Below are 16,762 nucleotides of genomic sequence, written 5' to 3'. Positions count from 1 at the left end.
TTTTGGCCATGAAAGTGATAAAGTTTGCAATACATAAGAAAAAAGAAAAAGTTAATTAGTTAGCTTCCATATTTAATTTATAAAGTATGATGCGTTTATTATCATCTGAATGTTAATTAACTGGCTGCAGACGGGCGTTACACAGAGCTTTAGTGTCCCGAGTTCGATCCTCGTCGCCCCCCATTTTCTTTATGAAATTTTTTAACGCAGATAAGCTGGGCCTAATTCATCAATCACCTTTCAAGCCCAATGCGCTCTCTTATGAGGGAGCGTGTTACAGATATATAAAATCATTAATATAACCTCACACAACAGTTTAAGCTTTTGGATGAATTAGTTCTTTACATAAAATGTGCATGATAACCTTCTCGAAATCATTTTTTTTTTAATTTCTGCTCCTGGGAATAGAAACGAATAGAAAACTCGTTTGATAAAAATGGTTTATTTTTTTGTTTCCGGGATGAACCGGTGTAATTTTTGTGCTGGGTACAGAAAAAAGAATAAATTTTTTTCTACTTTTTTGTTTCTGGACACAAAATAAGAAATACTTATCTCTCTCAATTACTCTCCACCACTACCATAATCACCACCGCCACCTCCATCCTGACACGACCACCGCTACCATCATCGTAGCCACTACCATCACATCACCACCACCACCACCACCACACCACAACTACTATCGCCATCGCTGCAGTCGCTACCGCCGCCGCCACCATGTCATCTCCATCACCATCGTCGCAGACACTACTATCACCACCACCACTACTACCGTCACAGCCACCGCTACCACCATTACCATCGCCGCCATCTCCATCACCATTACCGCTGCCACCACTACACCACCGCCACCATGTCATCTCCACTACCATTGTCGCAAAAACTGTTGTCACCGCTACCATCGCTGCCACCGCCACCACCATTATCGCCGCCGCCGCCGCCACCACCACTACCATTATCATGCCACTTCCACCGCCACCGCCATCACCATGTCATCATCATTCCATCGTCGCAGCCACTGCCGTCACCACCACCACCACTACTGCCACCATTACCACCACTACCATTATCACACCATTGCCACCGTCACCACCACCTCCACACCACTACTACCAACATGCCACCATTACCACCACCGCCGCCGTCACCGCTACCATGCCATCACCACCATCACCATCATTGCCACCGCCACCATCACTATGCCAGCACCTCCACCACCACCACCATGACGCCACCGCTATCGCCGCCACCACCACAACGCCACTACTACAACCACCGCCGTTATCACTGCCACCACCACCACCACACCATATGAAAAGAAAAGTGATGATCCAAATTTTTTTTATGCTTAGTAGGAATAATTTTTTATTCTATTATTTGTTATGTTATCAAACACAATTCTCATTCTCAGAATAAAAATAAAACATGTTATCAAACAAATTTTTTTCTCAAAAATTGTTCCAAGGCACAGAAATAGAAAAGAATTGTTTCTTTTCAGAAACAGTATCACAGAACAGAATGGTTGCCATGCACACCCATAGTATCATAGCTTCGATGTCCCAGGTTCAATTCTCAAAAAAAATTTATTTTTGTTTTCTTACTCTTAGAGTGTGCATGACAACCATTCCGTTCTCTGTTACTGTTTCTGAAAAGAAACAATTCTTTTCTATTTCTGTGTCTTAGAACAGTTTCTGAGAAAAAATATGTTTGATAATATGTTCTATTTTTATTCTGAGAATGAGAATTGCGTTTGATAACATAATAAATAATATAATAAAAATAATTCCTATCAAGCATAATTTTTTTTTTCGCATTACTTTCCTTTCCATATGGTTTGGTGGTGGCAGTGGCGGCGTCGGCAGTAATGGTGGCGATGGTGGTGGCGTGGTGATGGTAGTGGTAGTGACAATAATGGCTGCAGAGATGGTGGTGGTGGTGGTGACAGTATAGTGGTAGTGGTGGTAATGATGGCAGTGGCGATGATGGTGATGGCAGTGGCTAAGAAGATGGTGGTAGTGGTTGGTGGCGGTAGTGGTGGCGTGGTAGTGGTGACATAATGGTGGTGGTGACAGCAGTGACCGCGGCGATAATGGTGGTGGTTGGTGACAGTGGTGGTGATGATTGTTGGGTCAAAGCTTGTTGGGTGGAAAAAAATATATTATGCTGTAAAACGTTCCTCAGTTCTTTAAGAGAAAACACATTTGCTCTCTTAATTTCAACCCAAGTGCGCAAGTGCACACATCAAGTAATAAATGAGAGTATTAATGCCCAGATTATCGTTCCCACGAGGATAGAACTCTAATTAATGCCTTATACTATTATAAAAGAATGAAAATAAAAAGAAAAGTTAGTAATTGACCAGTTTGGTGAAACGTTCCCTACTATCTTGACAACATTTCTCAAGGACAGTAGGTTCAATCCGACAGCAAACCGTTCATCGCTTCGTTATGTATGTTATCCTTCTTGTTGAGGGAAGGAACAATATTCATGAGAGGTTTATAGATACAAGATTAAATAAATAAAAAAACTACTACAAACAGTAATAACAGTAACTAAGAGACAACATGGTAGATGGTTTTAAAACAATTTGAACAGAAGGAACAAATCCACTGCTCCATTCTTAAATAGTTAGTTTCTCTACTTAAGACTCAACACTTTTGTATCTGTTCCAGTCTCTTCACTGCCAACTCTGATTCCTCAACTCATGGACTAGATGACTCACAAGTTTCCATATTCCTATGGCTCCCTTGACTCCAACAGGTACTGGGTACAAGACCTTTAAGTGAATGAGGTGGCCCCTTATTCCTAAGGCAACCAACAGTCTTATTTTCACAAGACTGCCTTCCCTATCTAGTTAAGCTGTCTGAAATCCCTTCCTTATGGAAGTTTCTTTCTTAGTATGTGTTCAATTTCCATTGATACACAATGAATATAGCTCACTTAACCAGAGAAACGCAAAAGCTGTAATACAAGAGTTTTGAAAATAATTCTTTAAGAACTTTGCAGTTTTTCCGTTCCACAGATAGTTTAGCCCATGGCTACTAGTTTAAACATAATTATTTCAAACTGAAGTCCCATAAACCCGAGATTCAGTTCAGAGATAGCGAATGGAAAAGAGAGAAATAACACTTGTATTTAAATAAAAACAACTTGATTACAACAAAATGAAAAGTGGAGAATATGGTTGTTGCTCGTGAAGAGTCTCAAGTGGGTGATACAAAATGAAGAAGAAGTGTTGTCACTTAACTAAAGTTAAAACTATACAACTACAAAGAAAACTATAAAATAAATTAAGTGATCTCTTCTTAAGGAATTCGATGGTTGTCTTCGTGTTGGAACGTCCTATTTATAGGCAGAAGAGTGAATGGCAAGCATGTAAATCCCTTGGAGTTGTTTTCTTGACTGCATGAAAGGGGCGGTGTGAACAGTGCTTTGATGGGCGCAAGTGGCTGGGTGAGACAGTTATTGTTGAGATTTGTCTTTCCTTCTGATCTCCCTCATGCCTTGCTTTCCTTTTCAGCCAATAGGAACCGTTTATTCCCTGTTGCACACATTTCTCCTTGGTTGATTGCTTCCCACTTATGCTTAATTGGAAACTTCTTTTCAACGTTTCCTGAAAAGTGGTCAGAAAGATTGAGTAAGTGAAGCAGGTGTATTTAATGTTCCAAATCCGTTCCCCACTATGTTTTTGTAGTAAAGATATAAAACATGTGCTTTTAGTGCTAAAGTTGCTCATTAGGTGAGGGAACGAACGGTATTTTACCATCAAAATAGGCTTAGATGGGAACAAATTTTCGTCCCATCAGTGATAACAGTGGCTGCTGCGGCGGTGGTGGTAATGGCAGTGGCTGCGTCGATGGTAATAGTTGTTAGTGATGGTGGTGGAAGTGGTGGCAATGGCGTGGTGATAGCGATGACGATGTTGATGGTGGTGACGATGATGGTGGTGGCGGCGACGGCGGTGATGGCAGTGGCTACGACAATGGTGGTGGTGGTGGTTGGTGATGATGAAGGTGGTAATGGCAATTGCAATGGCTGCAACGATGATAATAGTGGTTAGTGACGGTGGTGGAAGTGGTGGCGTCGTGGTGGTGGCAATGGCGTGGTGATAGCGATTGCGGTGGTGGTGGTGGTGGCGGCGATGATAGTGGAGGTTGGTGATGGTGGTGGTGGTAATGGCAATGGCTGCGGCGATGGTAATGGTGGTTAGTGACAGTGGTGGAAGTGGCGGCGTCGTGGTGGTGGCAATGGTGTGGTGATAGCAATGGTGGTGGTGGTGACGTTGGTGGTGACAGTGATGGTAGTGGTGGTGGCATTGGTGATAGTGGTAATGGGTGGAGGTGGTGGCGATGACATCGTGGTTGTGGTGGTTGTGATGGTGGCGGTGGCATCGTTGTCGTTGTGGAGGTGGTGACGACGACATTGGTGGTACAACGACGGCGACAAATGATCACTGTGGTCATGTCGGGATGATGGTGGTGATGATAGCGGTGAAGAGTAATTGAGAGAAATAAGTGTTTCTCATTTTGTGCCTGGTAACAAAAAAATAGAATTATTCTTTTTCGTGTTGCCTAGCACAAAATTGAAATCAGTTCATCTCTGGAACAAAAAAATAAACCAATTTTACCAAACGCGTTTTTTATCCATTTAGGGTGTGCATGACAACCATTCTGTTCTCTGGCACTGTTTCTGAAAAGAAACAATTCTTTTCTATTTTTGTGCCTTGGAACAGTTTCGGAGAAAAAATGTGTTTGATAACATGTTCAATTTTTACTCTGATAATGAGAATTGTGTTTGATAACACAACAAATAATATAATAAAAAATAATTCCTATTAAACATAAATTTTTTTCGGATAATCACTTTTCTTTTTATATGATGGTGGTGCAGCGTGGTGGTGGTGATGGCATGGTGGTGGTGGTGATGGCATGGTGGTGGTGGTGACGGCAGTGACTGCAGCAGTAGTGGTGGTAATGGTGGCAATGGTGGTGGCGGCATGGTGGTGGTGGTGGTGGTGACGGCAGTGGCTGCGGCGACGACAGTGGTAATGATGGCAGCGGCGGTGGTAGTGGTGGCTGATGGTAGTGGTGACAGCGACAATGGTGGTAGTGGTGATGGTGGCGGTGGTTGTGGCATAGTTGTGATGGCGGTGGCGGTGGCGGTGATAGTGATGACGATGATGGTGGTGGTGACAGCAGTGGCTGCAATGATGGTGGTGGTGGTAATGGTGGCGTGTGGTAGTGGCGATGACATGGTGATGGTGGTGATGAAAGTGATTGCGGCAACGGTGATGTAAATGGCTACGGTGGCGACAGCGGTGGTGGCGGCAGTGGTGATGTCAATGGCTGCGGCGGTGGTGCTGATGGTGACAACAATGGTTGTGGCGATGATGGTGGTGGTTGGTAGCAGTGGTGGTGGTGGTGGCGGTGACGTGGTGATGGTGATGGCATGGTGGTAGTGGTGACGGCAGTGGTGGTTGGTGATGATGGTGGTGATGGTGACAGTGGTGGAGTGGTGGTAGCGGCAATGGCTGTAGCAATGGTAGTGGTAGTTGGTGACGATGGTGATGATGGTGGCAGTGGTGGTGGTGGCGACAATGGCTACGATGATGGTTGTGGTGATTTGTGGCGGTGGTGGTGATGGTAGTGGTGACGATGATGGTGGTGGCGGCGGTTGTGGTGACAGTGACATGGTAGTAGTGATGGGTGGAGGCAATGGTGATGGTGGCGACGAAGGCAATGGTGGTACGATGGCGGTGACGACGATGGTGCTGGTAGTCGTGTCGGGATGATGGTGGTGGTGGTGATGATGGTAGAGGTGGAGAGTGATTAAGATAGACAAGTGTTTCTTATTTTTTGCCCGGAAATAAAAAGCAGATATTTTTTGATTGTTTTTTCTGTTCCCCAACACAAAAATTAAAACGTTCTTCCCCGGAACAAAAAAAATAAGAGTTCGTTTTTTCTGCAGTTATTGCAGATAAGTTATATGCAGTAAGCCCAATACGACATCGTTTTGGGGCGAAAATCATGGTGTTTTTGTAATTTTAATTTATTTCATGGTTATAATAGTCTTTATATTTATAATTTTTTAAGATTTCAATACCAAAACGACGTCGTTTTGGGAATAAATACAGATAACTTATCTGCAGTAAATGCACAAATATTTTTTCCAAAAAATAAACCGGTTTTACCAAACTAGTTTTTTATCCATTTTTGTTTACAGAAACATAAATTAAAAAAAAAATTCCGAAAAGATTGTCATGCACACCAAACTTTTCTTTATTTTGCTTTAATTTGTTTTCTTTAACTACAAAACTATCTAGAATGCGAATTTTTTTCTTCCTTTTCTTGTGTGCTGTGTCTGTGTAGTTTGCCTAGCTAACTGCTACAGCCATTGCACATGCTTTGCCCTACTTATTATTCAATTTTGAGATAGGATATTCATAGTATCAATTATTTTTATTATTAATTTACTATCATTCTAATATAATTATATATTCTGAAGAGTATATTAATTTTTTTTTCTCTTTAATTTTTTTAAAATATTATCAACTAAAAAATGGGATCCAATAATAATTAAAGTAATAATGAATTTATAATAAAAATAATTGACAGTACGAATAATCTATCTCTCTTCACTTTAACTTTTAACTTATTTACTATTTTTTACCCTTGTTTCTTAATGTATTTCACAATAAATAGGCCGTCAGTATCATTGGCCCACCTAGATCAAACTAATAATACTGTATAATAGCTGTCTTAGGTTTATTTTTCATTTTTTATTCGAAACACAATAAAATGAATAAATGGACCGAACTCACGTTCAGTGTCACTTATTGACCGAACTCACGGTCAGTATCACTAGCCGCCTCAGCTTCTAGAACAGACCAATGTTAATATACAACGGTAATCTAGGGAGCATGAGCGTTGTTCCTAGTAGACCGAAAAATTTAGGGTGTTACAGGTGTAACGACAGATTCAAAAAAAATTGTTTATATCACCACATTTAATGATGAAAATTTGTATATAATGTTTCCAGTTTTTTTTTCTAAATTTTTAAATATATTAAAAAAATAAAAGAATATAAAAAAAAACTTCAACTTAATATAAAAATAATAATAATCAAGAGTGACAAAATTATTACAATAAAATAATTACAATCAAACATAAATCAATTAGAGAAACAACCTTTACTAAAATATCTATAGATGTATCCATCAGAATTGAAAATTATGAAATAATTCTTACAATAATTATGTTGTCAATCTTTAAGAGTAGTTAACAATAATTACGTCAATCTTTGAGAATAATCAATAATTTTTATAAAATCCTAAAATGGACAATCCATTTCTATATAATTATGTATTATTAAATACACTGACAACATATACCCGCTACCAGAACATACTTTGTGAGTTAGAAAAATAAACAAGCATGCAGAGTTAGTAAAAAAGATAATTTTTTTTTTCTAGAAATTACTGTGTGCACATGCAATCAAGTGCAATAACGTGGGTCTGCCAACGAGAGTAGGTACAATGGATCAATAGAAATATGTGGAACAGTCACCATTTTGATACTCTTGCCAAAAAAAATTTACGAGCCTGTCATCTTAATAGTAAATTTTACCAAAATGTCACATGACATATTTTGTTACACTGTATAGCAAAATATGTGTGCAAATAATTCGCTACACAATACAGTGAAATATGCCACGTCAGAACCAAAAATGCCACGTGTCAAATAGGAAGAATTTCACTACACAGTATAGTGAAATTCTTCCTGTTTGACACGTGACATTTTTGGTTCTGTGCATTCTGACGTGGCATATTTCGCTACACTGTGTAGCGAAATATGCTACGTGATATTTGGAAAAATTTACTATTAGCTTAACAGTCTGATAATTTTTTTTGCCAACAGTGATATCTTAGTCACTGTTCCGAATATGCCATATCAATTGCTATTATACTAGAAAGAGGAAAAAAATAATTTCTATATTTTATATTATATATTAACGGTAATATATAATATAAGGGAAATATTTTTTTCATATTGCATGAGACAATTTGTCTCATGCAACACATAAAAAAGTGAGTAGAATCTACTAGAAAAAAGAGAGAGAAAGAAAAAAGTGAGTTTTATTTATTTTTTTGCGTGTTGCATGCGACAACTTGTTTGATGCAATATGAGAAAAATATATCCCCTACTATAAATATTACCATCACACTCACTGATTGATGCACCTATAACAGAGAAGATGTGGTCCTAGTAAACAGCGAACAAGTTCAAAAAGTCTATTTAACTTGTTTAATTGTTTTATTCATTTGTTTTTTTCTCTATATAAATAAAAATGCATGATAATTTAAGGGTTCGCTTTTTCTGAAGTAATTGATAAATTATTTGCAGTAAGTCCAATACGACGTTATTTTGGGATAGAAATCATGATATTTTTATAATTTTAATTTGAGAAATAGTTTTCTCATTTTACATAAGAAAATTTTCTCATGTTACATTTCCAATACATGAGTGGGTCCCATCTTGACTTTTTTTTGTCTTGTCACTTTTTTATGGATCCCACTCATGTATTGTGTGTATAACATGAGAAAATTTTCTCATGTAAAATGAAAAAATTAATTATCTTTTAATTTATTTTAGGATTATTATATAGTCTTTATAATTATAATTTTTTAATATTTCAATCTCAAAATGACATCGTTTTGAAAGTAAATGCAGATAACTTATCTGCAGTAACTGCAGAAATATTTTTTTGATAATTTAATATAACATTAGTTTTATGAGAAAAATAAATCTTATGTTGTAGGAAAGTCTTAATCCCATATCATTGATACATCAATTGTGAGATCACTTATTTTAAAACAATAAAAAATAAAAAAATAATGACACACCTTTTTATAGTGTATAAAAAATGTTTGTTATGGTATGTAACATGAGACAAACAAATCTTAGTTTTATACTCAATATAATAATTTAATATAAGTATCTAAAGGTAACACGCACTATAATGTTATCAAATGTTATCTCCTTCTAGAGCATGTCAAAAAGGTAGCATGCTCTATGCAGTTATGTGTCAATACCTTAGCACTATTGCTATTATGACCTGTCTAGTATCCAAAGATCCGAATCCAATTGGGAATCAGCAAGCATACTCCTTGTCTGAAAGCGCCAAGTTATTTCTCCATAAATTGAGGGAGAAACCTAAACAACAAGTACCAAATACTTTCATGACTTTGCCAATCCTCAAGCACATTTTTTCCTCCTCTTAGTTCTCACAACTCCCTAAGTGCATATTGCAAAATTCAAACTTGAGCAACCAATATGGGTAGTGTAGATCATCACCTACACATGTTCTTCTTCCCATTCCCTTCTCAAGGACACATAATACCAACCATTGACATGGCAAGACTATTTGCTGCAAGAGGGGTCAAAGCCACAATAATCACCACCCCACTCAACGCCCCTCTTATACTCCGAACTCTAGAGAAAACAAAAGCTCCTCACCATAGCATTGGTATCCGAACAATCAAGTTCCCTTGTGCTGAGTTTGGCATACCTGAAGGATGTGAAAATGCTGATTCAATCCAAAACCTAAATATGCTTCATAGTTTCTTCAAAGCAACCATGATGCTGCAGGAACCCCTGGAGCAGCTTTTGCTTGAAGAACAACCACACTGCCTTATTGCTGATATGTTTTTCCCATGGGCAACTGATTCTGCTGCTAAATTCTCAATCCCAAGGCTTGTTTTCCACGGAACAGGTTTGTTTTCTCTGTGTGCTTCATTTTGCGTGACAACCTACGAGCCTTACAAGAATGTTTCATCAGACTCAGAGGCCTTTCTCATTCCCAATCTTCCCGGTGAGATCAAAATGACAAGGATGCAATTGACAGAGCTCAGTAGAAAAGATGATGAGGAAAAAACCTTAACCCGGTTGTTGAACGATTCTAGGGAATCAGAGGTTAAGAGCTATGGGATGGTTGTGAACAGCTTCAATGAACTGGAGCAGGTTTATTCAGATCATTACAGGAAGGTATTTGGAAGGAGAACGTGGAATATAGGCCCGGTGTCACTATGCAATAGGGACAATGAAGAAAAAGCAAAGAGAGGAAAAGAAGCTGACATTGATGAACATGTGTGTTTGAATTGGCTAGGCTCCAAGAAACCCAATTCCGTTGTTTATGTTTGCTTTGGAAGCATGGCTAACTTCAGTGACTCTCAGCTAGGGGAAATTGCAATGGGCTTGGAGAATTCTGGTCAACAATTCATATGGGTTGTGAGAAAAAACAGGAAAGATGAAGAAGAGAAGGAGAAATGGGTGCCTGAAGGATTTGAGAAAAGAATGGAAGGTAAGGGACTAATCATAAGGGGTTGGGCACCTCAAGTGTTAATTTTGGACCATGAAGCAGTGGGAGGGTTTGTGACACATTGTGGATGGAACTCAGTATTGGAAGGGGTGTCTGGTGGGGTGCCAATGGTCACTTGGCCTTTGTGTGCAGAGCAGTTTTACAATGAAAAGTTTGTGACCGAGGTCATTAAAATAGGGGTTCCTGTTGGTGTGAAAGTGGGAGGTGGTGTTAAGAAGGATGCAATAGAGGATGCTTTGAATAGGATAATGGTCGGAGAAGAAGCAGAGGTACTCAGAAACAATGCCAGGTCGCTTGCCCAGAAGGCTAGGCAGGCTGTTGAAGTAGGAGGATCATCTTACTCTGATTTGAACTCTCTTATTCAGGAATTGCAGTTGTGTTAGACAACGAAATTTGTTCTGTTTGTGATTTGTGAACATCATATTAATCTATGTCGGTAGTATAATTTGTAATCTGCTATATTATTTGTCTTTATAAGAGAAACTAATCTATTCCTATAATAAATTATGGTTTAATATTACTCGTCTGTTATAAAAGATAAATCATATATATAAAAATATGTGAGATTTATATTGGGAAGAATAAAAATATATATATATATATATATATATATATAAATTATATTTTTTTTATGTGTAAGAGATAAATTAAAAATATTAAACTCAAAAAATTTAAAGTAATAACTTTTTCGTTATGTTTTACCATTCTCCTCTAAGTTCTAACACGTAAGTTTGTTTTTTCTGAAATTTAAATGTCTTTTATTCTATTTTGATTTTCATGCTATATTTAGTCTTTCAAATTTACTGTTAACTTTCTTAATTCTTTTCGGTCCTCTAGATGGCGTTTGGTTCAGGATATTTAAAAATTTCTTGAGTAGCATTTTCTGTTGTCCCTATTCGGTAGAAGATATTAAGAAATTTATGCTTTTTCTCAGGCATTGTTAATTGTATGTAAAAAATCAACATATTCATTGTACAAGAATGTAACTTTCAACATGATATTCGGAAGAAAACTAAATAAATGACAAAAAATAACATATGCATAGTACAACTTACAATTTTCAATTTTTTTTTTTAGTAATATGTTACTCAACCAAATAATTTTTTTTTTAATTTTCCTATTAAACTTACTTTCTTTGCTAGTAATTATATTTTTTTAGTAAATTTTTTTTTCCTTCTACCAAATACCAAGTCTAAAGTCTAAACCATGCATTTCAAAGTATGGCACAATCACTGGCGAAAACACGGGGCAGGAATTGACCTAGGGACGTGAACCTTGGGTTCTTTAAAATTGGGATAGAAAAATGAAAGTTGATTTCCGACTTCCTCAAATTGTTAAATGATTTTATTAATTTCATATTAAATGAGATAAATTATCTCATATCATAGAAATAAATTTATGGACTTCACTATTTAGAAAATAAATAAATAAATAAAAAAGATGATATGATTCTCGAAGAATGTGTAAAAGGAAAAATTTATCTATGAGAATAATTTTTTCATTGTTAAAAGCAAAATCTTTTGATCAATTTTTTTTTTTTTTTTTGGTATCCATTTGATCAAAATTCTTATTATAACGAGAAAGGGTCATTCCATTCAATTGAACTGCGATGCCCCCGATTAGACATGTTCTCCTGTGATGAGATGAGTAACATGAAGCTTGGAGATATAAATAAATTTTCTTTACCGAATTTTTTATTTTGTTTAATCAATTCCTTTTTTTTATTCTCCATTTAGCCGCTTAATTAATCAAATATTAAATTTTCATGACTAAGATTCTTCATATATTCATTTTATCACATAGTTTTAAACAATCTATTTTTATATAACATTAGAATCAGCAGACTTTTTTTATTTTATTTTTAAATTCATTTTCAGAGAAGTGAATTGATTCCCTAACAAAAGCTTCCCATACATAGTTTATAAATACAATTTTAAGTAACATAAAACGATAATAATTGAAGTTTTAATTACTGAATTTAGTTAAGGTATAATTTTTTCCATAGTTGATTATTATTATGTATAGACAATACTTTAAATGTTAATTAATTTTTATATCAATTTGATTATTTTATAAAATATAGTATAAATTTTGAAAATGAAATCTATTTAAATTTGATTGCAAATTTAGACATATATATGTGTGTGTATATCTATAATTATAAAATTATTAAAATGATATCAATTATTATTTTATAATTTTCGTAAAAAAAGATTTGTTATAAAATCAAATCAATTCTCATTATCCAAATTTCTAAAAAAAACTATTTGTATATAGAGGGAGATATTTTTATTACCGAAAAAACTCACTACCTATCTAATTATTGTTGGATTAACATTTTCTCTTTCTTCACAAACTTTTCAGTATCCTCTCTCTGTGATCCAATAATAATTAGATAAGTAGTGAGTTGGTAACGAATTTTTTTGGTAATAAGAATATCTTTTCTTGTATATAAAGCAAATCAATTATAAAAATGTATGACACAACTGTTTCTATATTTTTTTTTTTTGAAAGAATTTATTTTAGTACATTGTTTGTTAAATTTTTTTTTTTGGAAACAAAACGAAATAAACAAACAGACTACAAGCTAAGGATTCAACCCAGTCCCCTGATATCATCGAGCAACAGCTCCCTGCAGCCATCAGGAGGAAGATCAAACCAATGGGTGTTCCAGTCATCAGCAACAGCTCCCTGAAGAGAAGCCTGGTAAAACAGATCTTGGGGGTTTAGGCTTTTGGCATTGAAAATAAGGTTGTTCCTCTCCTTCCAAATATTCTAGCAGACAACCCCAAAAATTCGGTTCCGACTTTAGAGTATTGAGCTGGCATTTACGACTGAGGTTCATCTTGATCCAACAATCCAGGTCAACATTATAAAATTGCGAATTAACTGTCATCAATCCAATGGGACCAAACATCCTTAGTCCAGCTGCACTTTCTAAAGATACGTGGGGTGTTGATATATATAGTCCCACATTGATTGGATGAGTAATTAATATGACCTTTATAAGGCCTTGGGCACTCCCACCCTTTGAGCTAACTTTTGAGGTGGTGTATCCCAAGGTTCTTTATATGGTATCAGAGCCTCATTGTCCCCCACTTTAAAGTGGAATTAAAATGAAAAGCACGAAGGTAAACCAAAAATTGGGCCTGTGCAATTCCACGCTTCTAGCCTAAAGGGCTCATGCGTGAGGGGGCGTGTTGTTTTTTGTTTAGGCGATGTGATTGTTCCTTTATATGATATATCAATAAATAAATACAGTGATACCTTTATATCAATAGGGTGTTAATGCTGGTGTTGTAAATAGTAATTATGTAGTCATTTATTAGTAATTATGTAGTCATTTATTGCTGATGTAAATAGTAATTATGTAGTCATTTATTAGTAATTATGTAATCATTTATTTGTATTTATTTCGTCCGTTACTTGTATATTGGGCCAAGCCCATTAGGTCAAAATTAGGTCAAGAAGTCTCTATAAATAGAGACCCCTATGTACAGATTCAAATACGATTTAATAATATTTCAAATACCCTTTTATTTCAAGTTGGTATCAGAGCTCTCGATCCTGAGGGCTCTGCTTCCGCGCCTATTGTCTTTAGAACAAGAACCTTTTATTCTTTTAGTCTCTCGCTGCCATCAGCCGTCACCGGATTTTTTCCGGGGACCTCTTGGACCGAGAAGATCTCTGTTATACTGGATCTCTGTTACTGTTCATCGTCTCCATTATTCTTCATCACAAGACAGCATCTTTTCATCACGATTGGACCCTTTCCCGGTGGTTTTTCATCCTCTTTCTGGATTTGTGCTCCTCTATTTGATCGGACATCGTTTGATATTTATTTGTGATTTTTTGGCTTCTTCGAGCTTTTCTTTGACCATTTTCTGTGCAGTATGGCCTCTTCTCAAAGGAGTTCTTTTTCAAAATTTTATGATGGTACCTCTTCTAGACCTAAGAGAGATGATCGATGGTGTTCTTATTGTAAAAGAACAGGTCATATCAAGGATTTATGCTTTCGCCTTTATGGAAAGCAATCTGTCTTAGAAAAGATGGCAAAGTTGCGTGGTCAAGCGCATTTTACTTCCTCTGAAATAACTCCTACACCTAATAAGACCCAACCTGCATTTCGTCCAGATGAGTTGGAACGGCTCCGAACCATTCTTGATTCTATGAGTAAGCCATCTGATACTAGTGCTTTGACTATGACTGGTATGAGCTCCAAAACTTATTCTTTCCTTTCTTCATGTAATGATTTTAAACATTCTTGGGTTGTTGATTCTGGTGCTACTGATCATATGGCTTGTTGTGCTGACTCCTTTACCTCTTATCATCCTACCATTGGAACTCATACAATAGCCGTAGCTGATGGCTCTCATACATCAGTTGCGGGTTCTGGTGACATAAACTTACAGCAGTCCTTACATCTTAAGGATGTTCTTCATGTTCCTAAACTCTCCACGAATCTTCTTTCTATTCATAAAATTACAAAAGATTTGAATTGTACTGTAACCTTCTATCCTACCCATTGTGTTTTTCAGGATCTCGCCACGGGGAAGACGATTGGTAATGCTAAAGAGCAAGGTGGGTTGTACTATCTGGTGTCACAATCTCCTGCAAATAAAGTAACAAATCACATCTTGATGTCTCATGGTCAATCAACTGCTGATTCTTTGATTTGGCTTCATCATAAGCGCTTAGGTCATCCTCCATTTAGTTTACTCAAATCTTTATTTCCGTCATTGTTTTTGTCTAAATCTGTTGAGTCTTTTCATTGTGATGTTTGTGAATTTGCTAAGCATCATCGTGTGTCTTTTCCTTCTAGTATTACTAAGAGTGTTGAACTTTTTGATCTTATTCATTCTGATGTTTGGGGTCCCTCTAAAGTCCCTCATGGTTCTGGAAATAGATGATTTGTTTCTTTTATTGATGATTGCACTCGTGTAACTTGGGTGTACTTAATGCGTGAAAAGTCTGAGGTACCACAACTGTTCTTTCAATTTTATAAAATGATTGAGACCCAGTTTGGTAAAAAACTCAAGAGACTTAGAACAGATAATGGTACTAAATATGTTAATCATAGCTTTTCCCAATTTATAAGAAATAACGGTATGATTCATGAACTTACTTGTGTTGACACCCCCCAACAGAATGAGGTTGCTGAAAGAAAAAATCGTCACCTTCTTGAAGTGGCTCGTGCATTAATGTTTCAGACACATGTACCCAAATACTATTGGGGAGATGCTATTCTTACTGCAGCATTCTTGATCAACCGTTTACCCACTCGGGTACTTGACCATGTAAGTCCTATTCACTCTATGACTTCTTTTTTTCCTTCTATTCCAACTATGATGAGTCTTCCTCCACGAGTGTTTGGGTGTGTTGCTTTTGTTCATGTTCATAAACATCATCGCAGTAAGTTGGACCCTAGGGCTATTAAATGTGTTTTTCTTGGTTATGTTCCTGATAAGAAGGGCTACAAGTGCTATCACCCTAGTAGTAGGAAATTTTTTGTTTTTATGGATGTTACATTTCAGGAATCTGAGTCCTTTTTCCAAGGTCCTCATCTTCAGGGGGAGAATCCTTCACCAGAAATCTCATCACCTCCCTTCTTTGAGTTTGAATCATCAGTGTCTACTCCTTTACCTATGTCAGTGTATCCTCCACCTGGTCCTGTTCCTCCTGTGTCTGTTTCTCCTTTGGCTGTTCCTCCTGTGTCTGATCTTCTTGTGAGTAATCCTCCTGTGACTGATTCTCCTGTGATTGATACATCAAGTACACCAGAGATACGAAAGATTATGAAACCTGAAAGAAGGAAACAGCCCACATTGTCTCAGCAGCAACCTCAATCGTCTGAACCACTGGTAAGTTCTGAATCTCATATTTCTGATCATGATGACTTACCCATTACTACTGATTCTGATGATTTACCCATTGCTCTTAGAAAAGGAAAAAGAACTTGTCCCAAGAAATCTTGTCCCTTCTGTCCCTCTTGTACTCAATACCCTATCTCCCAGTTTGTTTCCTCTGCTAATCTTTCTGTGCAGCACAAAAGCTTTGTTTCAGCACTAGACTCTATTGCAATCCCAAAATCAGTACATGAAGCCTTGAAAGATAGGAATTGGGTTCAAGCCATGCAAGAGGAGATGAATGCATTGGAGAAAAATAAAACATGGGAGGTTATTGATAGACCTACTGGAAAGAAAGCAGTAGGGTGCAGATGGGTTTATGCCCTGAAATATAATTCTGATGGAACTCTTGAGAGATACAAAGCTCGATTAGTTGCCAAAGGTTACTCTCAAACCTATGGCATTGATTATGAAGAAACATTTGCTCCAGTTGCAAAGATGAATACGGTGAGAGTTTTGTTATCCCTTGCTTCCCATTA

General features: G+C 36.9%; 2 protein-coding genes across 2 annotated transcripts; both read left to right on the top strand.

Annotated features, from left to right (window-relative positions):
• The first annotated feature begins 4,181 nt into the window (after positions 1 to 4,181).
• LOC133310898 (uncharacterized) lies at positions 4,182 to 5,640 on the top strand. Its single transcript, XM_061511890.1, has 3 exons — positions 4,182 to 4,255; positions 5,274 to 5,402; positions 5,505 to 5,640. Exons 1-3 carry the CDS (start codon positions 4,182 to 4,184, stop codon positions 5,638 to 5,640), a joined length of 339 nt encoding a protein of 112 aa, XP_061367874.1.
• Positions 5,641 to 9,332: 3,692 nt separating this feature from the next.
• Positions 9,333 to 10,760, top strand: LOC133310897 (scopoletin glucosyltransferase-like). Its single transcript, XM_061511888.1, has one exon. The coding sequence runs from the start codon at positions 9,333 to 9,335 to the stop codon at positions 10,758 to 10,760; it is 1,428 nt and encodes a 475-aa protein (XP_061367872.1).
• The last annotated feature ends 6,002 nt before the right edge of the window (positions 10,761 to 16,762 follow it).

This window comes from Gastrolobium bilobum, unplaced genomic scaffold (assembly GCF_033153095.1).
Source record: "Gastrolobium bilobum isolate Gb01-03AN ecotype WA unplaced genomic scaffold, APGP_CSIRO_Gbil_v1 utg1988, whole genome shotgun sequence".
Lineage (NCBI taxonomy): Eukaryota > Viridiplantae > Streptophyta > Magnoliopsida > Fabales > Fabaceae > Gastrolobium > Gastrolobium bilobum.
This window is presented reverse-complemented; position numbering and strand designations above follow the sequence as displayed.